The sequence below is a fragment of the Protopterus annectens genome, chromosome 4.part0 (genome assembly GCF_019279795.1).
Source record: "Protopterus annectens isolate FY-2018-M chromosome 4.part0, PAN1.0, whole genome shotgun sequence".
Classification (NCBI taxonomy): domain Eukaryota; kingdom Metazoa; phylum Chordata; order Ceratodontiformes; family Protopteridae; genus Protopterus; species Protopterus annectens.
In genome coordinates this window covers 1840703135-1840727612 of record NC_056733.1, presented here as the reverse complement: position 1 = coordinate 1840727612, position 24478 = coordinate 1840703135, and the positions used below count along the sequence as shown (strand labels likewise).

The window sequence follows — 24478 nt, the reverse complement described above, 5'->3', positions numbered from 1 at the left end:
ATACATACCCAGTCACACATGGTACCATCACAACTTCAAATCATACACATACTCACACAAAGACATACTCGGAGGCTCTGATCAAAAATTTACCAAAACAGCAGAGGCCACCAAAGCAGACACCCAAACAACTACCACCTCACGACCCAACACATGCAACACATAGACCACACAGTCAGAGTGTCAAACAGTCACAGCCCTTAAGGCCAAACAAAATGCCAGACACACTTGTCATTGGTAATTCCATAGTCAGACACACTGACGTCCCGCTCACCAGAATGAGTAAAGAGAAGGTCACAGTAAGCTGCCTGTCGGGCGCTAGAATCCGCCACATAACGCAAGCACTCAGGTCTCTCAACAGCAGGTATAAGTACGACTCAGTCATTGTCCACGCTGGTGTCAACGACCTGAGACGTACCTCCTTGGACTACATGAAAAGGGACATCGAGGAGCTCTCTGATTATGTAGCCCAGGCAGGTATGACCCTGACCTTGAGCAGTATCCTACCTTCACCTAGAATGATGCCACAATACAGTGATAAGATGATCAGCTTTAATAATTGGCTTAAATTCTGGTGTCATTCAAAGGGGATCCAATGTCTGTCTGCCTGGGATGACATGCTGGACAAGCCACGCTGCTTCAAGGGACGGCTTGCACCTGTCACCCTGGGCTTCCGGATATTGGCAAAGGCTCTTGCCACCCCCATAGTGCCGTTTTTAGGCAAGGCTCAAATTCTAAACCTACCACCCTAGAACACCAAAAAGGAAAAAAAACTAAGGGTAATGCTGCTTCAATGCCAGAAGTCTCAATCTCAAGATGCACGCACTCGAGGCCCTTCTCAATATGGAGAACATCGATGTCTGTGCTGTGACAGAAACCTGGTTCAAGGCTCCTGAGAGCACCCCAGCACTAACAGGTTTTACCTCATATCATGCATTCCGGCCCCAAAATCCGGACAACACCAAGAAAGGAGGGGGGGTGTCCATATTCATAAAGGACAACCACACCTCAAGGTTGGTGGCAACGCACGATGCATCGGAGACCATCCAGGTGCAATTAACCATAGGCAAGACTGCTCTGCAATTTGTAGCATGTTACAGGCCACCCTCTCAAACTCAGGAACCTCACATGGCCTTCCTGAAAACATTGGAGGGGATAAATGTATCTCCAAACACCATCATACTAGGTGACTTCAACTACCCTAATATAGACTGGGAACACTACTCAAGCCCGAACACTCTAACCCAAAGATTCCTGGAGTTCATAAACTCAAATGCCATGGAACAACTAGTCACCATCCCCACAAGAGGAGAAAACATACTTGATCTCATCATCACGAACATGGGATCAAAATGTTCAACACCGAAGTATACCCCTCACTGGTGAGATCAGATCATAAACTAATCTCGCTGGAGGTCCTCATCCCGCCCCACCTGAAACAAAAAGACCACAGTGAAAAACTTCTCAAAAGCCGATTTCACACTTCTAAAAACTAGTGTGGTCTCCTTTAAGGCCCCTGAGCCAGTGGTAAACATTACTCAAACCGCTGAATCACTTACAAATGCCTTCTACCAGCACCTACAGGACTGCATGGATCAGGCAATCCCAAACAAAACTAAGACTCTCTGTACCAAAGGCAAGCGTCCAGTCTGGTGGACCCCAGCCATAAACAAGCTCTACAACAAAAGGAGGAAGCTACTACAAGATAGAGCAAAATCCTTGAAAGGTAAGACACCTTTGATCATTATAAGTAAAAACTAAGAGCTCTCATAAAATCATCCAAGGCAAATTTTGAGAGAAAAATCGCCAAGGACTCTAAAGAGAATCATAAGGCCTTCTTTAGCTATGTTAGAAACCTAGGAGGAAACTCCCAGATATGCTCAGAATTAGTTCAAAATGATGTGAAAATTACTGAACCTACACACATTGCCAACATACTGGCTGACAGGTTCAGTGCAAACTTCCCCTCCCCAAAAGGAGAGATATCTATTCCAGAGGATTGTAGCCCCCAAACATCTCCAACGCCCAGGTGAGAACTGCCCTCACTAAGGCAAAAAACACAGCATCCATGGGACTGGATGGTGCCCCCAGCTGTGTGCTTCATGAACTCAACGAGGAATTAAACCCACAGTTAGGACAGCTGTTTAATCTTAGCCTCACCTCAGGATACGTACCCAAGGAGTGGCGCACAGCGACTGAGGTCCCACTTCATAAGGGCGGTGCCTCCACAGACCCTGGAAATTACCGCCCCATTAGCTTGACAAGCCTTATCTGCAAAGCCATGGAGAGGATCATAATGGAACTCATAAATAAAGACATAGGGAACTTGCAGACTTTGGATCCAACCCAGTTTGGCTTTGTCAAAGGCAGATCCTGCCTCTTAAACTTGGTTGACTTTTTCGAGACAGTTACCAAGGCCATTGATAAGGGAAAGGCAGTCCATACAGCCTACCTCGACCTGGCAAAGGCCTTCGACACAATACCCCACTCAGGTATCATCGAAAAACTCATCAGCTTGAATGTAAACCCATACATCACAAGATGGGTTGCAAACTGGCTAAGTGACAGAACCCACAGGGTCAGAGTTGCTGGAGCCATGTCAGACTCAAAGCCTGTCACAAGTGGTGTCCCACAGGGCTCAGTCCTGGGTCCACTCTTGTTCGGCATCTACTTTTCTGAAGTACAAGCAAACACAGGAGGGTTATGGCTGACAAAGTTTGCAGATGACTGCAAACTGGGCGCCATAGTCGAAAACACATCTGACACAGATATCCTCCAGAAGGGCCTCACAGAAACGGATAACTGGTGCCAGAGCCATGGCCTGAAGTTAAACGCCAAAAAATGCATAGTCATACCCTTCGGGAAAAACAAGGTTACCCCTAGCTACCATATAGGTGGCAATCCACTGAGCACAGAAAAAGTCATCAGAGATCTGGGGACCCAGGTTGACAGTAGCCTTTCGTTTGACACTCATGTTGCTAAAGTAGTTAGGAAAACCTTCTATATCACCCACCTGATCATGAAGGGATTCACATCTAGATCAAGGGAGGTCATTGTCCACCTGTACTCATCACTCATTAGACCTATGATTGAGTACAATGCCCCGTTTGGAATGTATCTGACCAGACACCTGCTGCAGCTTGAAAGGCCCCAAAAGTTCCTCACCAAAAGATAAAGGGTCTCAAAAATATGTCTTATGCTGCCCGACTGAAAGAACTCCAGCTCTATTCAGTCTCATACCGCTTGCTCAGAGGTGACCTGTGCCTGACATATAAGGCCATGTCAAACCCAGATTTGATGAATATGCTTCACCTCAAAAATCTAGATCCCTCAGAACCACAAGGGCGGAGACTTAAACCTTGACACGGTTATAAATAGAACGTGCTGGAGGGACAGATTCATCACCCAGAGACTCCTATGCTGTGGAACAAAATCCCGGTACATGTGAGGCAGAGCACCTCTCTGGCCTTGTTCAAGAGGAATCTTGACCAATGGATGGGAGATTGCAGATATACCCCAGGGATTACTTCAGTGTCACTGCTTGACAGAGGCACAGCAAAATGATAGGCATAGTTTTTATTCAAACTAAAGGGGTGGTGAAAGCCACATAACTATGGGCTAGGCTTCTAAATGCCCTTGGGCAGATAGCCTAGTATGAACCTATGAACCTATGAACTTATGTTAAAGTAAAATTATTGGATGCTCCTTTACAGCATGATACCTTGTTTGGTGTTAGGGCAGAAGAGGTGTTAAAGAGAATGGAGGATAAAGCTAAATCTATGCAAACAGTCAAGGATTTCTTACAGGTACAGCCACCTCGATTTAGCAGAAATTGGCCAACAAAGAATTGGTCCTTTCCAGTGTCAGACAGGCCACAGTGAGGCAGATACAGACGCACAAGAGGCAGATCTCAACCACAAGGCTCTAACAGACAACGACAGTGGGACACCTCAACCCCAAAAGGAGGTCAGGACAAGTCTCAACCTTAAAGGAAACAGTCCCAATGACTTCCTTCTTTGTACGCCAAGCACTTCCGTTTTGGCAGCCCCCTTAGTGGGAAAACTAGCACTTTTTTCTCAAAATTGGCAAACAATCACCCAAGACAAATGGGTTCTGAATATTGTGTCTCAAGGTTACAGGTTCCACTTTCACACTTTACCAAGGCTAAAAGGAATGCCAGACCTGCCACAAAATCAATGGGCAGAGGCACAAAAACAAATTTCAGCCCTCATGGACATGAGAGCTATTCAAAAAGTACGACAACAGGAACAAGGACAAGGATTTTACTCAAGACTCTTCCTGGTCCCCAGAAAGGACAAGGCCTGGAGGCCCATACTAGACCTTTCAACTCTAAATACTTACCTGGATATTCCAAAATTCAAAATGTTGACACTACTGCAGCTTCTACCCATGCTGGGCAAGAAGGCTTGGCTTGTTACTCTGGACCTCAAAGAGGCATACCTGCATGTCCCTATCAGACAAAATTGCAGAAGATACCTCAGGTTCAAAGCTGGTACAATGCACTACCAATTCTATGCACTGCCCTTTGGCTTATCTACTGTGCCCAGGGTCTTTACAAAGTGCCTGGCACCAGTAATTGCATTTTGCAGACAAAAATGAATTCAAATATATACATACCTGGACGACTGTCTCATTCAAGCAGAGACAAAGGACTTTCTTATAAAGCATCTGGCATTTGTAAAAAGGTTGCTAATTTCTCTAGGGTACACAGTAAATGAAAAGAAGTCACAACTAGTGCCCTCACAACAGATTATATTCCTGGGTGCCAGCTTAAATACAACAGCCCAGATGGCTTATCTCACTCCAGACAAACAAGTTCAACTAACTCAATATTTCCAATTACTGGCAAAAAAGTCCCATCTTCCTGCAAGAAAAATTCTGCAGGCCCTGGGATTCATAGCATCCTGCATACTACTAGTACCATATGCCAGACTGCATATGAGGAAATTACAATGGTACCTAAAAAGTGTTTGGAGTCAACATTCTCACAGTTTAGAAGCAGTAATACCAATGATTCCCTGCTTACAACAGGAGTTTTGATGGTGGGCACAGGCATGTCACCTAAACAAGGGTCAGCCTGTTACTCTACCCACAGCCAGGCAGACTCTAACAACAGATGCTTCGGATTATGCCTGGGGAGCACACATGGCAGGAAAATGCATTCAGGGCAAGTGGACCACAGACCAAATGCATCTTCACATCAATTAAAAAGAGATGTTGGCTGTTCAAAATGCCCTAACAGCTTTCAAGGACCTTATGCATCCAGGACAATTATTATTAAAGACAGACAACACCACAGTAATGTGGTACATAAACAAGCAAGGGGGCACTCATTCTTATCCCCTATGCAGGCAAGCCATGACCTTGTGGAACACAGCTCTAATGTATCAAATTCATCTGCAAGCACAATTCCTGCCAGGAAAGAAAAATACTCTGGCAGACGATCTAAGCAGAAATATTATGGACCCTCACGAATGGAAATTGAATCCACAAATCTTCAGCATGGTAATGCAAAAATGGGGATGCCCAGACATAGATCTTTTTGCCTCCCCACTGAATTGCCAACTACAAAAATTCTGCACAAGGACTTATCACACACAAGCATGGAAAGTGGATGCTCTCTCATTCAGTTAGAAAAACCTAAAAGTTTATGCCTTCCCACCACTGCCTCTCCTTTCAAAGGTACTCCTAAAAGCCAGACAAGAAAAAACACAGATGATCCTGATTGCTCCAGACTGGCCACGCCGGCACTGGTACCCAATCTTAAGGAACTTAACTCAAGGCCCACCATGGATTTTGCCTCAAATTCCACACCTTCTGACTCAACAAAACAATCAGATCCTGCACGGTCAGCTCAAAACTCTAAACCTGGCTGCATGGCAGATTCATTAGTCAAACAGGCAACACCTCTCTCTAAAGCTGTTATGGATGTCATTTTGGAGGACAGGAGACCTGGCACCAGGAAAGCTTACTCAGAAAAATGGAAGAGATTCTGAGCCTGGAACCAGACTCAAAGCCTTGACCCTCTTGTCCCAAACATTCCTCAGATTTTAGAATACTTAACTGAGATACTGGACAAAGGCCTGTCCTTCTCATCAATTAAAATCCACGCCTCTGCCATTTCAGCACATTACAACACGGATTCTCCTTTATTCTCTCATCCCTTGCTAAAGCAGTACCTCAGAGGGGCTAAAAACATAAGACCACCCCGGAGAGCACCAACACCAGCTTCGGACCTCAATTTCATTTTGGAAAAACTGACCCTGCCACCTTTTGAAAATCACGTAAAATTGCTGTTCACGGTGTAATAAACTCCTCTTCTTTGGAGAAGGAGGACAAGCTGTACACATTCTCAGCTGAACCTCTTCAACATGATTTTGTTCTCTTACAATAACATTAAGTACAGTATGAATATTGGACACATGCTTACCAGTTAAGCATTTAAAACAACGATGCCAAGCTGCAATAGCATTTTGGGTCCTTGGCTAACATAAATCATTAAGTACTGAAATATTCCAGAATTGCACAGGAAATATGGGAGGAAATCTTATCTTATTACTAGATATAGTTGAAAATGACCATGGTTTACCCAGTAAGTACCATTCAGTGAAGTATTTCAGCACTTCTGTACCTTCATGTGGAAATGTACTCTTCAGCTCCTGAAGCATGAGTACTTCATTGTCCGGTAAAAATGCTAGAGCAGCCAATTTTTTAATACAAAGCTGAAATGACAGATCAGTATTGTACAACGAAGCAAGACCTAAACTTTGTACTTTCCTCCAAATATTTTTCCCAAAATTAAAGAAACACCCTTTACGTATGACATTACTAACATTCACCGTTATGCATTTTATAGCAGCAACTTTGAAATCACAAAGCAAATAACGTACTTCACATGTCAATTCATGTTCATCTATCAAAGAAAATACACAGTGCTACATGTAATTATAACCTTTAAAACTATCTTTTGACATCAAACAAAAGACTAAAGGAACAGTCTTTCTATATACACCATACTGTATTAAAGCATGAATTGTGTATAATTGACAGCACACTGTTCCTCTAACAAAGTATGTGCCGTCCATTAACGACATATCAGATTGTGTTAAATCTTTCAAATTAGTTTTAGTGGTAAACAAAACCACAACATTTTCATTACTGTTATCTTTCATCATTTTGTAAATAAATGAACCTTCTTTCAATGCATAATCACTCACATCTATGTTTAATAATGTTAGACTCGCTTTCGTAGGTTTAACTTTACATTTCAAGCGAGCCCTTCTAACTTGTTGTAGAAGCGCACATCTGCTAGGGAGACTAGGTGTGTATTCCAAAGAAGTTGACACAATTGCATCATCAACTATGATGCAAGGGGAGTCTCGAGACAAAGTAGCTCTCTGTTTCAAATTTAAACAGACTGAATACTTCTCAACCTGTACAGGATCCCCTCCATAATCATGTTCAACAGACTTTAGTAGCTCCTATCCTGAAGTTACACAAGCAGTTATAGCTCGACCCTTGCACTTATCTGTCAGTTTTCGAGTGCAACACCAATAGTTCTTGACTTTAGTTAATTTTTCTAAATGATAGCTGTAGCTGTTAGATAATGATAGCTAAGACGAGAATCTTTTTACCTCTCTGGGATAATGTAGTGTCATACACTTGGCCAAGTACTTCTGGGGGCAGTAACTCTACATCAGCCATTTTGAGTTTGGGCACAATGTACAACATTTTGAATTTAAACTACTTTATATAGTCTTACAAGCTGTATGATAGGACATTTTGCTTTGTCGATCATTTAAGTTTCGTTGTTTGTTTTTTTGATGCTTGTGCGTTCGACAAAGTGTGCTCGAGTAAACGGGATTCGACATAGTGTAAATTCGATAAATGAACATAGACCCATATATATATATATATATATATATATATATATATATATATATATATATATATACATGTGTGTGTGTGTGTGTATATGTGTGTGTGTTTGTATGTATACTGTTGATGAAACTAAAGAACAAAACTGAAACTATCAAATTAAAACCCTACCCCTGGTCCTAATCCTAACTCTACAAATTACATTACTGAAAAACTTTTCTCTAATATTGACAATATTCAGATGCTGCTAGATCTTGTTTTTTGTTTTGTTTAGCTGGGATTTTCTGACATAGGCCTTTTTCAGAATCAGCAATGTATTCCGTGTTTGGTGATGTAGTTTGGCTGATGATAAGCAAATTGCTATGACCTACAGACATATTGATCTTAAGACTCATTCATATCCGAAACATGACTACAAGCAATGAATGAGGGCAAATCAGTACACACCGCATAGATGTACCCTTCAAAGGTGTACCACACCATCTCACACTCGGGTATTATAGATAAACTGTCCCATCTAAATGTAAATCTCTATGTAACCCATTGGATAGCAAATTAGCTGACAAGTAAAACCCAGGAAACTACAGTGGATGCTCTTGCTCCTCCAAATGTCCTGTCTGTAGTGGTATACTCCAGGGTTTAGTCCTTGGGAGATTCCGCTTTAGCATTTACTTCTCATTGAATAAAAGCAAATATTATGGGTCTATGGCTGACAAAATCTACAGCCAACTGTAAACTCAGTGTAACCATTTAGTCGTAGAGGACACCAGCATCTTCCAAGATGGCTATTCCCAAACAAATAGCTGGTGTCAAAACCCCATACTAATATTAAACACAGATGAATGTATAACCATAACCATTTGCAAGTATGACTTCCCTTGTAACCATGACAACGACAACACACACCTGAATGTTAACCCAGATAAAACAGCTGTTTGATCACCATGTATTCACTATTGTATAGAAACCCTTTTTCATTGCACAGCTTATATGTAAATGTATGACATCCAGCTCCAAATTTGTCATTATACCACTATACTCAGCTCTGATCAGGCAGGCATTGAATATAATGCTCGATTCAGTGTGTGTACCTTTCCAAACATTTATCACAAGTGGAGTGACCACAACGCATACTCACTAAAGAAAATCAAAGGCCTAAATCATAAAACAATATGCAGACAATCTCAAAGCCTTGCTCTATTCTTGGCCTGATACATGTTACTAAAAGGCTACCTCTGCCTCACATATACAGCCACAACAGACACTATTCTTAAAGACCTATTGCACATTCACAAATGAAATGGTAGAGAGAACACCCCTTGTAGGGCTCTCAGTCTCTTTTGTAACATACATAAATGTTGGAGAGAGAGAGATGTACTGCAGAGAATACTACTTCTGTGGAACTATCTTCCACTTCACATAAAGTGAATCACTTTTCTTACCTTTTACAAATATAACTTGAATGAATGGATGGGAAACCAGAAATTCACCCTGTTTTAGCACTCATCTGCTTCATGGAAAAGGACAATAAGTAAGGGTGCCAATATACCCTTGTTCTGCCTGTCTTTAAGTTATTCATATGTAAAATATAAGTGATAAAAAGTGTCATGGGAATGTAAGGCTAGGTTTCTTAAGACCCTCACAGATAAACAGCCTAGTAAGTACCCATGACCCTTTGAACAACACTATTCAGGGGACCAGCACAAATTAAAGTACTCCTCCTGAAAAAAATGTGATCTTGTTATGATTGTGTATGTTGTCTAACACAGATGTTTGTTCATCTCAAAATTAGCAAACTTTGGTGAAGCCTTGTCTCGATTCTGAAGGCAGCCAGGATATTCCTGAAGGAGTGTGGTACCACTATTGGAAGCCTTCAATAGTATTAGTTGACCTGAGCATGCACAGAGACAAAGGTCTGGCAGAAAACTAAGCAATAAGTAGTGGCTTCACAGCTGGGCAAGCAGATACTGGGGTTAGATGGATAATGATGCAATATTTATTTATTTATTTTTATTTATTTTGCATTTGTTTACCAGGGAGGTCTGACTGGACAGAGCTGTCCATTTTCAGTTGAGACCTGGGGAGAAAAGCTCCAGAACAATTGCTAACATACTATGCATAAGATATTTGCATGAACATTGTGTTTAGACATACAGTTATAAAATATAGCAGATAATAACATATGATTGCATAAGATATTTACATGAGCATAGTGGTTTAGACATACAATTAAAAGTATAACAGGTTGTAACAGTATGTTAAGTAGAGATAATTTTGAAAATGTACTGAAGATAAGACAACAAAGGAAAAACTAAAAAATACTAGCCAGATAATCTTGAAGATGAAGATGTAATGAAGATAAGAGAAGGGAGGAAAAACTAAAAATACTAGCCAGTTTGTCAAAGGAGGAGAATATAGACAAGTTCATATGAATTTCATTGACATTTTAAGGGAAAGCTTTTCATCTTATTTTTGGAGAGAGTTAGTAGGTATAGATAGGCTGCTTGCTTCTCTGAGAGGAGAGGGGAAGGTAAGGGCATTAGGTATATCCTCTCATGGCATACCCCTTGCCTAAACATGATGGAGACTGGAGAACAGGAGAGTATCATTAGCCAGGTAATGTGTGTGAATGGGGGTCTGTAGGTGTGTGCTTCACTGCTGATATCTGAATCTCCCCAAGGCAAACCCATCTATAGCTATGGCCAGGCATGTCAGGGGTTATAAAATAACCAAAAAGCAATATGCTCATCACAGTATGGAAATATTTTCATCTTTCACCCACCCCCCCACAATGAAGTATTTCAGACCATAGAAGTGATAACCTGTTCCTTTATGTAGAGCGAGAAAAGGAGATATATCTAGGGCAAATGTAATCATACTGGCCTTGTGGAAAATGAAACAGTGGGTATGTGTGGGTTGTGAAATCACCAGTGGTTGACTAATTATGTCTCGCTGGTTAATACAGCCTGAAAATCACAGCAAAGGAAAAAAAAAACACTTGGGAGAATTTAATTTGGATGATAATATTCATGGAATAGGGGGATGATAAAGCTGGGTGTTTGAGCCAGACTTGCCAGGCTGAGTAGTTTCTCAAATACTGAAGGAGCTGGATGGGAAGACACTGAGAGTAAGTCATGAAGGTACTGCATCTACTCACCTCTCTGTTTGGAGAGGGATGCCATGTAGAGTTTTCTCTGTTTTAGAAATCATAGTGGAGACAACACATCCAAGGCAGGTATTTGCTCTGAAGTAGTAAATGGTTTTCAGAGGGGTTATGCAACTCACATAAGTGAGTGATATGACATTGCAAAGGTACACTGAATGCTCAACATTCAAAGTCAGAATGTGGCTATGGACAAACTGAACAAATAAAATAGGAATATACCAAATTGCTATTAACTGTCTAAGAGTTCCACTTGTGCCACTGCAAATAAACCTCTACTGCAAGACACTCGAGAAGACACCTTCCCAATGAAGACCTCTGTCTACAAGTTACCCCATGCTATTAATGTCTAAAAGCCCCACTTGCACCACTACAGATAATCCTCTACTGCAAGACACTTGGGAAAATACCTTACAGCTGAAGATCTCTGCCTACAAGTTACCCCTGTGCTATTACTGTATGTAATGTGCTAACTCCCTACATCTTATCACTTTTTTGACCTCCCTAACGCTGTTTCTGCACATCACCTCCCCCTCCCCTCTGTCTCACTCACCTCAAACGCAACTTGTTCCACCCCCCTCTTCATCTGCCTCTGCAGTCCATTTCACTAATCCTTCCATCTGCCTGCCTTTGCTCTATTACTTCTGTACCACTCCTCATTCAATCTATCCTTCTCCTCTCCCCTTACTCCTGTCCTATTAACAAAACACTCTTAAATCCATCTTGAGTTTCTCTCCCCTTACATTCTCTCCTCCTTCACTTGTGTATAACCTCTTCCAAGACTTCCTTTCCCAGTGACTGCATTCTCCTCTTGCGTAGTGTATTTTTGCTGTCTCTCTGTGTCCTTTAACTTAAGGTAATAGCCCCTACCTACCTGGCCATTTTCTAAGCTAATGTCTCTTTTCACTCTTGCACACTCGTTGAATCTGGCTCGTTCTGTTTTTGATCAATTGGCAAGTTGCCAATCTATCAACATGAATCCAAATAAAACAAGCACCAGAAACTGGAGAAATAAAACAGTTCTAGGACCACTACATGCAAAATATGAAAAAAACATATTTTTCATGAATTACTCCACTTTCCAACAGTACCTGCAGCAAGGTGAGTAACAATTCCTAATTTTATTTATTATTTTAACCAAGAATGCCCTTATGGTGACAGACATCCTGACAAGATTTTTCCCCTTCAGAAAGCTAAATCTGTATCATAATGCAGTACGAGATCATCGATTGTGAGATTGTCACCGTACCATACACTGTCAAATTCCACTTCCACTCACTTAGAATGGAAGACCTGAAGAAAACTGCAAGTTTGAGGGTCTGCAGAGCAAATATTATTTTATGATCTGCACTGAAACTCATAAATGTTGTTCCTATTTATGTATTAGGCATTCTATAAAAGAAGCTTGTAAAAATGTCAACAAATTACTGAGATAAAACAGGCTTTTTACAAACAGCAGTTTTGCAAGTTTCATTTCCTGGTGAAGTTACTCCCATCTCCCATCTTTAATTGAGCCCCAGTCTCACATTTCTAGCTTGGCTAGGTTCAGCTAATTAGTTATCTATGCATGCCAATAGACATCAAATAAATTATCTAGCCTGATGTTTCACTGTAAGTGTTTCCTCATATGCCTCCTTACTCCTGGTTTCTGAGTAGTACTTCCCAGGAAGTGTCAAAAAAAGTATCAATCTAGAGTTTAGACCAAGCTAACCATTTCCACACGCCAGGCAGAGAGGCATACTATACTGAAGAATGGTCTTGATAACTGTGAAAAAAGTCTTAGATTAGCAGTTTTCTAAATTCATATTACTTTTTCCTCTGCTGTGCTAGTACTATACAAACATGGCAGCTTTCATGTGTTTCTATGATAACTTTACCACTGTAAAAAATATTACTATATGAAATTGTCAATGGCATGTTACATTGTCTACTGGACATTCAACATTTTCATCACGTATGTCCACCTGATTGTACAAGGTACAGCACAACACAGTCCTGGCACACTGGTTATTGAAACACTGCTATTTGAGCTAAGTGTTACACAGTGCAGATTCCCAGTTCCGCAATTATACAGATAACTGCTTCTACTGAATCAGCTTATGTAAAATCATCACTGTTGCCTCTGATCCCTGAAATGTCCCCTACACACTCAATTTCACTCAGTTTTGCAGTAATAGATCATGGTCTACTCCTCTAGAGCTGGCATCACATCTTTATATCTTAGTTATTGCTATTCTTTCATAGATCACTGTATAACTTATGGTCATTTATTACAGATTCACATCGACTCACATACCTGTATAGTTACATGTATGTTCTTATTTTCTCTTGGATATAACTTGATTGCATTAATGACTATGAAAATCAGAACCATTGAAGTAAATCCATGGTGAAACCAGGAAAAGTGTAGCAGGCTTTCTCTGAGATCTGGCATCTGTCTGCCACCATTGTTGAGAGCTTAGTTATGTATACATGTAGACTGAGAAAGATGCAAAGGAAAAAAAGGCTGATTGGGCAAGGGGAGGTGTCATATTCATAGAGAGGTAGAACAGTGGTGACAGTAGTGAATAGACATCAACAATAGAGAAAGAGGAGGCAGAGAGAGTATTAGCTTCTCCTATGGGGATGAATCAAAAGGACCAAAGAGACTACTTCTGAGATTTATCCAGACTCCATTCAGCATGCTTAGAGATCCCTTAAGGGAGACTGTCAATAGATCCCTGGTTAGGGCAATACTGACTAGTAAACAGCAAGAGCAGTACCTTCTACAAGGTGGGAGCAGCAGAAATTGGAGGAACTACATACCTATTAGTTTAACAGCAGTGCCACAAAAGAAAAAAAAAAAAGGGAGAAAACAGAGATTGAAAGGATGGTCACCTTATGTAAAGTATCCAATCTCCAAGATCACAACCCACAAAAGTGCATGGCCTGAAAGAATTATCAGTTAAACCTGACCTTTTTCATGACTAGGTTAGACGTGAGCTTGATAGAGGAATTCCTATAGATAAGCTGCGGTGGTAGTGCTGCGGTAGTGTTGTCGCCTCACAGTAAGATGATGTCCTGTTCAATTCTCAACTAGAGCGTCTTCTGTGTGGAGACATGCATGAATGGGCGTACCTTCGTTGAAGGTTGTGCGTCAGGGCCAGCAACTCGACATGTAAAAATCTGCTGCCAATCATTAGCGGACCGGAGTTCCGCTGTGGCAACCCCTATCCGGGAAAAGCCAAAAGACACAACAACAACAACAACAGTCTGTTAGGACTACAAAAAGGTTTAGAGCTTGATCCCTCACCGGAAGCTGACAGGAAACTCAAGGTGTTAGGGTAATGCAAAGAGAAAGGAACTGAATTTCAGTATGATGAAAAGGCTGGACACAAAGAATTGTGGCATGAGTGATTAGATCAGGAATAAGAAAGTGGAAAAGAGACAAGTAGAATACTGCAAGGGACAGTTTCTGGCCAAGTACTATCCTTTAAACTTGTTTGAAACATATCCAGCGGAACAGAGAGCAGAATCAATATCTAAGGTGAGGACACAGAGAAAGGTTTGGCACTGCATAAAGGGGAAGGGTCTAAGGACATATTTGTAAAGGCTGGCCAAGTGGTCAGAATGGCGGCAGCCGAGATATGATGCAGACAAGTACAAAATACTAACCCAGGGATCACTGTCCACTGGAAGAGTGTTATTGATGGCAGCAAAACTGAAAAAGAATCTCGGGTGTTGGTTATACATGAATCAGACTGCCAGAAATATAAAGAGATTTCAGTGGCAGCTGCAAACGGACTTCTTAGGTGTTTACTCAGATGGACAGACTCCACAAGCAAAGTAGTAATGCTTTTACCTGAAAAGCTCTTATCAGACCACTCCCTGAGTTTTGCATGCAGTGATAGATGCTATAGAAGGAAAGTGATGTAACAGGAAAGAGTTTGGAGCAAAGGCAAAGCTATGTGCAGGATGGAGGAGAAGGGAGAGGACCAAAAAGTAAAGATCATGGAACTCTTCCATCCTCAATAGATAGAGAAGAGATGTTAGGCCCTGATACAGCTGCATACTATCATGTTGATACATCTTGAAGCAGTCAGCCTGTGCAGGAAAGGAAATGCGACATGATGGCAAAGGACGTACACTCTAGGGACTAAAAACTCTCTAGATCTCTGAAGGTATTTCTAAGGAAGGGTTCTGGGATCATGGAATGGACCACCAGAATAAATGATAGAGAGGGAATCTACAGAGGTTTTCATGAATGCTTGACACAGGTGGAGAATGAGATGATAAAAGGTAGTGACAGAGGTGGAGTCAGAATATTATATGCACTGAAAAAGACAGACTGGATAGAATAATTTTCTTCTTTTATCCATGACATACAGTGGAACACTGGAATTATCAAAGGACTGTAAGTACATGTGGCAACTGTCCCATTAGATAGTGTCCTGGCTTACAAGGAACACTGCTGCTTCTTTTTTTCACCACTCCTGTAGATTAATAATTGAAATTTAGTAGTTGAGATGCAAGGTGAGTGCAAGTGATTCTAGTTATACTGGAGTACTCCAAAAATAATTTGGTTACACACATATGAAAAACTGTTGAAAAAAAAACATGAATTATGTTACATACTCTTTAAGTAATAATTTACCAGTGACAGCTTCAGAAAGAATGTTGGGATGTATCCTCAGTGCATATAACAGAAGCAATATAGAATTACTTGAACAGACTAAACTTTACTACATTTGCAGCAAATAATATTCTGGTCAGAATATCTTTAATTAGGAGTTGATGCATTAAACTATCCAGTCTCTATATTAATCAACAGACCCTTACATGAATCATGAGCTCCAAAATACGAAAAACTATTGACCTATCACAATAATCACTCCACTCCACTCTATATAGCATTAAAAAGATGTATCCATCATGAAATCATGAAATCCTAAACTTTCTGCTAAACAGACACTTGTGTTCCCCCTCACAATGTGGCTTCCTGCCCCATTACAGCTTTGAAACTGCCCTACTACATTTTATAGATGGAGCCAACTAAAACAGAAATATGGGTAACCCTTTCTCTACCCTGTATCAACACATCCCAAAAGTGTTTGATACTGTATCTCACCCTGTACTGTAAAACAAGCTCGCACAGCTGCGACTAACTACCTCCACTGAGTGGTTCTCCAGTTACCTCATCACCTGTACCACGTCTATTATATAGTAGGCGTCCTACTCTGCACTTACCTGCCAGTAGAAACAGGAGTGCCACTGAGGTCAATACTGGGATCCCTCATATTTAATATATTAATAAATAACATGTACAAGGCAGCCCCTAACATGTGACAATCATGCAACATGCTAATGGGTCAACTGTTGTTTCTTCAGACCCAGCACTCTCCCAGTTACATGACAGTTACAGGACTCCCTGGCTAGAACAATCCCAACTACTTTTGATTAAAAAAAAACACAGCTAACCTCATGTTCCTCCATTTAAGTTCCCACCAACTAGCATTGCACTAAATATAGTCTAACCTAACAGCACCAGAATAGAACAAGTCACTCATACCAAGTTACTGGGTGGCATCATAGATGACATAGTTACATCTGATTGACCATAACAGGAAGAAAATTGCAAAATCCCTCTTACTTCCATGCCTGCTATATGAACCCATAATTCTGACAAATCTTCAAACTACACTAAAGAATAATCTTGAACAATGCTACAATAAAACAAGTACATATGGATCTGTTCTTCCAAACTGACCCCATCACTGGTTTCCCCTCCATAACCTGAACTAGCATGAATTACCAAACTGGTTATCCTAAATGCATCTCATAATGGTACACATAATCCTACACCATCCCTTAAACACCTCAGCCATCAGAATATAAAAAAGGGCACAAACCCAAGAGAAGTCTTCTATTAGTGACCCAGTACTTAACTGAATCACAAAAATACTGCAACTCACATGGGGACTCCTTGTAGTCACTAGGCATAACTAAACTATGGAATAATATTCCCCCTCACTATCATTCAGACAACCTTATCAATATTAAAGCCAACCATAAAACTACATATAAAGCACACCAGAATCAACAAATGGTGTGACTCTCCAGGATAACACACAAATACTCAAGAATTCCTCTTTTCAGTTACTAACCAATTTCTTGTCAACTGGCTGTTATGTCTTACTGAAGTGAGATTATTGCACTCCTCCCTTTTGAAATGTACATGTCATTATTCTCTTATCACCTCCCATATCTACATGGATACATTACTTTTGTTCTAATAATAACTTTAATATGTTTTGCTTTGTTTTTTAAAAAATAAGAAGGCTTTGGTAACCTGTGACATCCTAGCATAACACATTTGCATAATTCAGTTTTGTGAATAGCTCCCTTATTTCCTGAAAGATCTTGTCAATTCTGGATGTAGTGTGGGAACCCCTCTTATTAACATAAACATTCTCCAGGGTCACCACCATTTGTGGGAAAGGGAAGCCAAATTATATGAGCCCTAGTACTGAAAGCTTACTGAAACCTCAAACAGCATAACATCTAAGTATGCTGCTTGCAAATCATAGCTGCAACGATTGTTACATAAGATATCTCTATTTGAATTATCGAGCACTATTTGCCTACTGTAGTAATCAAATTCTGTCATACAACTGGACATTTTAGTAGGGAGTTAGCAAAAAACTGAGATAAAATCTGAGGCTGTCTTGAAAATGAGGAACAAATTATAAGTGTTCTTTTCCAATTCACCATGAGGGAAGAAAATGGGAACTGAACTTGGGTGACAACTGTCAACACAGTCAAAACTGAGGATCCATTGAAAACGAAGCCATCCATATCTGAGAGGATATACATAGCATAAATGTTTGAAATGAAATACTAAAGTCTAATGGCATAATTTTACTGTTGTTATATTTCTGATGCAACAGGCATAAAACTGTTTGTGAACCTAACTTACCAAACACAGTCCTCGCAGGTACTGACTCTCGGTTCAGCCAGAAGGAGACCTGAGATAAAATTACTGTCATGATGCACGGCAAGTAGGTCTGAATGACAAAGTAGCCAATCTTCCTTTTTAAATGAAAGTGGGTGGTCATGACAATGTATTCACCTAAAAGCAACCAGAGACATTATTACTTTTAAGTATTGTTAATTTCTTCAATCTGTAGTTACTTGAAATTCTGAAATGTAGTTCACATGAAAGAATGAAACACATTTAAACAACATTCAAGCTTTAATACCTTAAATTTTATACATCATGCTATTATATGAAAGGATTGTATTCTGAGACCAGAAATAGATGGTATTGACTTAGTTTACTAACAAAAATTCTCATGAGTAGAAATGCCAGTACTAAAGTGCCCACATACAGATCTGGGAGTTTGGAAGACTCCTGAAGTGAACAGTCCAACAGTTTTCAATGATCTTAGAAAAGTAGTACTACAGATGCATTTACAGCAAAGTCACTTCCCCACACCACTAACCAACCTGTGTAATACATGCTTATCAAACAGAAACACTTCTCAGGGCAGTCACTGCCTAACTGGATAGGAGAGTGCTGCATTTTCTTGTGATCATTTTCCTGCCTGCCTAATGACCACAATTCAGCACCTCTTAAACTCATTCTGTGTACTTGCTTTATATATTATTATGCCTTCCTCCTCCTTACATCTTTGCTGTCTGATTTTCTAATTCATCCTCCCAGCTGACCAGTAGATGACCCCGAGTGACCCTCCTCACTTGGCCTAACATATGCAACAAACTTCCCCTAGATTTTCTCTGGCCCATGTTTAGAACTGGTAAGGAGGATGAGGCACTTTGCAACAGTATTATATATGTTGCTAAGGAGGACATTTTACCACACATTTGTTGTCATGAGAACAAGCATGCAATAAGAATGCTGCTGTATGATTCTGCCTCCAATCTTTTCAGCCAATGCCCTGTATACCCAAAAGATAATATCCTCCCCTGTGCATTCCTGACCTCTTTAAGAGATCAACCATAATGTAATCCCATGTGCATACCCTAACTTGAGTATGGACATGTCCAGTCCCATCATCAACACCTCAGATACTTGATCTGCTAATTGAACCTGAGTTACCTTGCTCACAGTGAGGGCTTTATCCCTCTATGTCACAGTGCTGGCCTCATTTTATGTTTGTATGCTATCTGATCAATTTCATAGTTACCTGATAAGCAGTACTTGTGTCCAGCCTGAAACGTCTACCTCTAACAGAATAACTGCCTTTACTGAGATTACTAAGAAGGGTCAAGGCTAAAGACTTGCAGTCTTCCCCTCCATTCCATTAAGGATAATGCTTGGTTAAAGAAGAGATCTGGAAAGGTGTATACATAGATATTTTTGAATTAATTGATGCTGAGGGGATGCAACAGTTTTTGGAATCAGAGATGGCTAATAGCAAAGACCTCCTAGTGGCTTTAGCGGCAGTGGGGTGGAGGAGAGTGGGTAAATTTCAAGCAAGGAGTTGGGACAATTGGGTGTTAGGTTCCATGTACTAAATGGCAGTTTGGCTGGAAAAGGATAGTACCATGGCATTACCACTCTTATGTTCATAGGTTCAAAGGTGTGTACAAGGCTAATGGCCCTTGAGTCTTTACAAGCCTAGCCCATAAAAGTACCCTGGCATCATGCTGCCCGACATTAGTTCCCAGTGCCTCTATCAAGTAGGGCCACTGGAGTGATCCCTGGGGTGAACTTTCTATTACCCATCCACTCATCAAGATTTCTCTTGAAGCAGGACAAAAGTAATCACTTCCAAGTCTGGAACCCAGGAGCCTGTGCACAACAATCACAGCAACTTACCTCTATACCATCTCTTCGCTTAGGTTCTCATGATTTGGGAGGCACAATGACTGCAGGTGAGAAATGCTTGTTTGTTGTATGATCAGCAGTTCTGTAAGTGGAAAGTGATGGATCAGTCACTCTGTTGGGATGTTAGGCACCCTGACATTTGGTTAGCCACCATGAAGGATAACTCTATGGCACCTAGTAGATGGGAGTAAACAAGGAGGTGAGGAGGTTGGTGTGTTCTTGTACACTTGCTTAAATTGTGTGGGTGTCTATCTAGCTGTTCAGTGTGGCCTCCATAAAAGGAATTTGGTCAATTCAGGCTCATGGTTGGTCGATGGGGGAACAATTTTTGCTTCAGTCCAGGGAGTTCAAGGGTTTTATGGGTGAGGTAATTTTCGAGGACAGAAGGGAGGAGTGTCTTTTCAGCAGCAGAGGGAAAGACTGGGTGTCATATTCACCTATTAAAGTCCAGGCATTGAGACACATGCTCAGGCAATTTCCTGATTTGGTGGTTGTAGATAAGTTACTTAAGGGATATTTTTGTGGAGTTTTCTAATCAGTCGGGGGCTCAAGAGGATGGCACAGTTTGTAAGAATTTGCATTCAGCACAGTGTAAGGAGGACATTTTTAAAGCTTTGGTGGAGAAGGAGTGGTGTGCAGGCAGATTATTGGGCCCATTTGATTACCCTCCTTTTGGCAGATTTAAGGTGTCACCTTTGGGTTTGGTTCCTAACACATCGCCTGATGAATTTTTGATGATTCATCATTTGGTCTATCCTGAAGGGAATCAGTTAATGATTTTATTTCTGAAGATGACGCAAAAGTTAGTTATGCTTCATTGGATGATGCTGTAGAAGTCATTAGTGGGTTTATGATCAATGGTTGGTGAAGGTGGATATCAAATCTGTGTTCTGATTACTATGATACTGGAGGAAGAGTGGCTTTTGTTTGGGAAGGTGGTTGAAAACAAATCTTTGACAAGGCCATGCTAATGGGGTGTTCAGTTGCTTATGCTCCTTTTGAGAAGTTTAGCATCACATTCCATTGAATTTGGCAGCAAAAGGTGGGCACTCAGAAAGCTGTGTATTATTTGGACAATTTTTTATTGATAGATGAAGGGTTTGAAGAAGCGATGGAAGGTATGTGGGCATGTTTGTTGATGTGCGACGAGCTGAGTGTTCTGTTGGCTATGCAAAAGTTGGAGGGCCCTGCCAAGACATTGTGTTTGTTGAGATTGTTAGTGGATGCAGGGCAGGGTTATTTTGTCTACTGCTTGAGAAGACAGAGCATTTGAAGTGAAAGATTGCTTGGGTGAGGGAAAAGGACAAGGTGCGGATTAGGAAGGTTATGGAGTTCTTAGGGCTAATGAATTTTGCCTACCAGGCAATTGATCCAGGCTGAAAGTTTTACAGGTCTGTCTGTGACATTTTTGTTGAAGGTAGTGAGAAGCAAACACCCTTGGGTAAAGATTGTTTAGATTGTTTGTGCTGATCTAGCATTGTGGCTATCCTTTTTGGATCAATTTAATGGTATTTCATTTTGGTAGTTGGATTGGGTTGGCAAAGAGGAGCTGCAACTTTTTAGAGAAGCAGCAGGGAGTATTGGGATGGGAGCATTTTTTAAAAGGCAATGGTTTGCGGCTCAATGGCCAGATGACTGGAAGGATGACTGGAAGAAAGATGTGGCCTTTTTTGGAATTGATGCCTATTTGGATAGCATCAGTAGTGTGGCTGGAATGATTGCATGATGATGTTAGGAGGGTAATTTTTCATTCAGAAAATATTGCTGTGGTGTGGGTATTGCAGTCAAGACAGCAAAACCCAGATTGCTTTTGTTAACATCATGAAAACTGGTTTTGCAGAGTTTGTTGATAAACCTTTCTTTTACAGGTGTGCATTTGGCAGGTTGTAGGAATGGGATTGCTGACAGTTTGTCTCAATTTCAGTTTTGCAGGTTTTGGCAGTTTGCCTCAGAGGCAGCAAGCAAACCAGTTGTGTTGCCGGATGAGGTGTGACACATTGGACTGATGTAACAAGATGGTTACTGCAGCAGCCTTGAGCACTTTCTACAAGGAAGCCATATGGTAAGGCTTTACATGACTTTGATAAATTTGTATTGCAGCTGCCTGCAGAAGAATTAGTATGGTCAGAGGAATTGTTGTTGCAATATTTAGCTTTGGCTTGGGTGCAAGAAATGGCTGCTCAGTCAGTTAAGCAGGATGTGGCATTAGTGTATTTGCATGGGTAGTGGGGGTTACAGGACTGAATGAAGTCTTGGACAGTAGCCCGTATGTTGAAGGGGTGGGGTACAGCTGCTAGTGGTAGGGCAGATAGGTGATGTCCGATGATGAGACAGGGTCTTAAGGTTTTGTTGTGGGTGTAGAGTTAGAGAATGGAGACTCAGCAGATTATAATTTGGGGTGATGTTGTTGCTATGGAGGCATCATGGAGTGTTTGGGGTGTTCAGAGTTGTTGGGGTCATTGATTTGGCAGGATGTAACTGTATTTTCTGCATCAGTAGAGATATGGTTGCATAGATCTAAGATGGACCAGATTGGGAGGGGCTTGCAGATTGTTCTGGCAAAAGATCAAGATAAATTGTTATGCCTGGTGGGGTGGGCCGGGTGGTTACAACAGTCTCATGCTGGGAGTCTTCAGGATTTGATTTTTTAGTTAAAAGTGGTACGGTTTTTTACTCACTCATTTTGCATTGGAAGAGTTTCAGATTTGGCAAGAGAAGGTAGGTCAATGAGGTTATCAAGAGGTTAGGTCATTGGTCTTCAAATGACTTTTTGTCTTATATTAGATAATTGGATGTTATGTGATCCTATCTCGCCTACATTCTGACTGATGGGTTCGGAGCCGATCCCTCGGCTCCGACGCGGCACGCTTATGCTATAGAGCGAGGCCTCTAATTGGCTGAGCTATCTTTATCCCAGGATGCACCACCACTAATCCCCTAGATCTCGTTTGCCGCTTACAGAGCTTGGATGTGGTCTCAAAACATTGGCTGGGCTAAGTACTATATTTATAGTCTTTTTTCCTGTCAGTATTTCACTCATTTAAACCAAAAGCTGTTTTAACGGCTAATTTTTGTGTACGAGTGTGTTTCTTGTTGTTTCATTGAGTTTTGCATATATATTTCCTGTCAGAGAAGGTTCCGTTTAAGTTAGAGGGGCCTTCCCCTGTACTAACTACTTTAGTGGTTGTGTGTGGGTCAAGTACCCGTTTGAGTTAGAGGGTCTTGACCCTCCTTGTTTTCCCTTTTCTCTTTCTAACTTGTGTAAAAAAAAAAAAAAAAAAAAAAAAAAAAGTTCTTTAGTTTAATTTTTTTCGGAGTTAGTGGTTTTGTTCTTTTGTGGTCTATTTTTTGTACATTAAGTCTAAAGAACATAAACCCTCCGGGTTTAAAAAGTGCACGAGGTGTGGGTTCAAAATGTCCATAACGGACGACCACTCGTCGCCTATTGTCTTGGCGCCAAACATCTGCAGGAATCGTGCAGTGTATGCCATGCGTTTTCCTCCAGAGTCCTCCAGGAGAGGAAAAACAAATTAATCCTCAAAGGATTAATCAAGCCTTCTTTTGAGGAGGCTTTGTCTTCCTCTCCGTCTCCTTCCAAAAAGAGGAAAGCGCCGGCTCCGACCAGTCAGTCGGATCCGATGGCTAAGAAGACTAAGCAGACTTCTCCATCGGCTCCACGGACTTCGGAGCCGAGGTCGGAACGGTCTGCCTCAATGCCTCCAGCCTCGACCCCTCTGGTTTCGGAGCCGAGGTCTGGGGCATCGAGAGGCGGGTCACCCTCATCGGCTCCACTGATATTGGAGCCGATAAGGGTCATCGGCTCAGACACTTCCCCCTCGGAGCCGAAGTCCTTATCGGCACCGAGGGAAATTTCTTTGAAGGTTTCCTCGGAGCCGATAATTGTTGAGTCCTTTCGGAGCTGGTCCCCGAGCCCTTCGGAGCCGATGGAGAAATCAGTTCGGGCCCGATCTGTATCCTCGAGATCTTCCAGGATGTCTGATTCAGACATCGACAGGGTGCTCCTTCGACTCTTCCAGTCTCCGGTGTTCCAAAAGATGGTTTCGGCTCCAGCCCATTTGGCTTCGGAGCCGATGGTCCACTCCCTTACTGTACTTCCTCCTCCAACAGCTTCGGCACTGTTGGAGCAGGTGTTGGTGGAACCAGTGGAGGTGTTAGGGTCAGGCCCGACCCTTGCTCAGATTCCGGCTCTTGGGTCGGAGTTCAGTGCATGGACTTCTTCCTTCGACCCTGGGGGGGAGGCTTCGGGATTGATACTTTCGGTCCCAAGTCTCCCTCTTGGTGCATCAGCGGCGGGAGTACCGTCCACTGTCATGGCCACGGAGGGGGGACCTTCTCAGGATTCTGGTGGTCCCACCTTCAGGGCTATGAGGAGTGCTCTAGCCAAATCTTCATTGGCTACCTCCACAGTTTCCCCAGCTCCTTCCCTACATTTGGAGACTGGGTCATTGGCAGTCCCCCTGTCCACAGACAGCAGAGCCCCTGGGCCTCAGGTCGCCGGGGTTTCTCCCCCTCCTGGAGGTCCTTCTGAAGCCTTTTCGGAAGAACCTCCCAGGAAGAAAATGTGC

At 41.7% G+C, this 24478-nt stretch overlaps 1 protein-coding gene across 1 annotated transcript in view; it reads right to left on the bottom strand.

Moving 5' to 3' along the window:
- The window catches only part of LOC122800042 (gamma-aminobutyric acid receptor subunit alpha-1), a 742598-nt gene that overhangs the window by 116666 nt on the left and 601454 nt on the right, over positions 1-24478 (bottom strand). The window contains exon 8 of the mRNA XM_044069521.1: positions 18018-18170. Within this exon, the coding sequence (XP_043925456.1) occupies positions 18018-18170 (153 nt within the window). The remainder of the gene's footprint in view (positions 1-18017; positions 18171-24478) is intronic.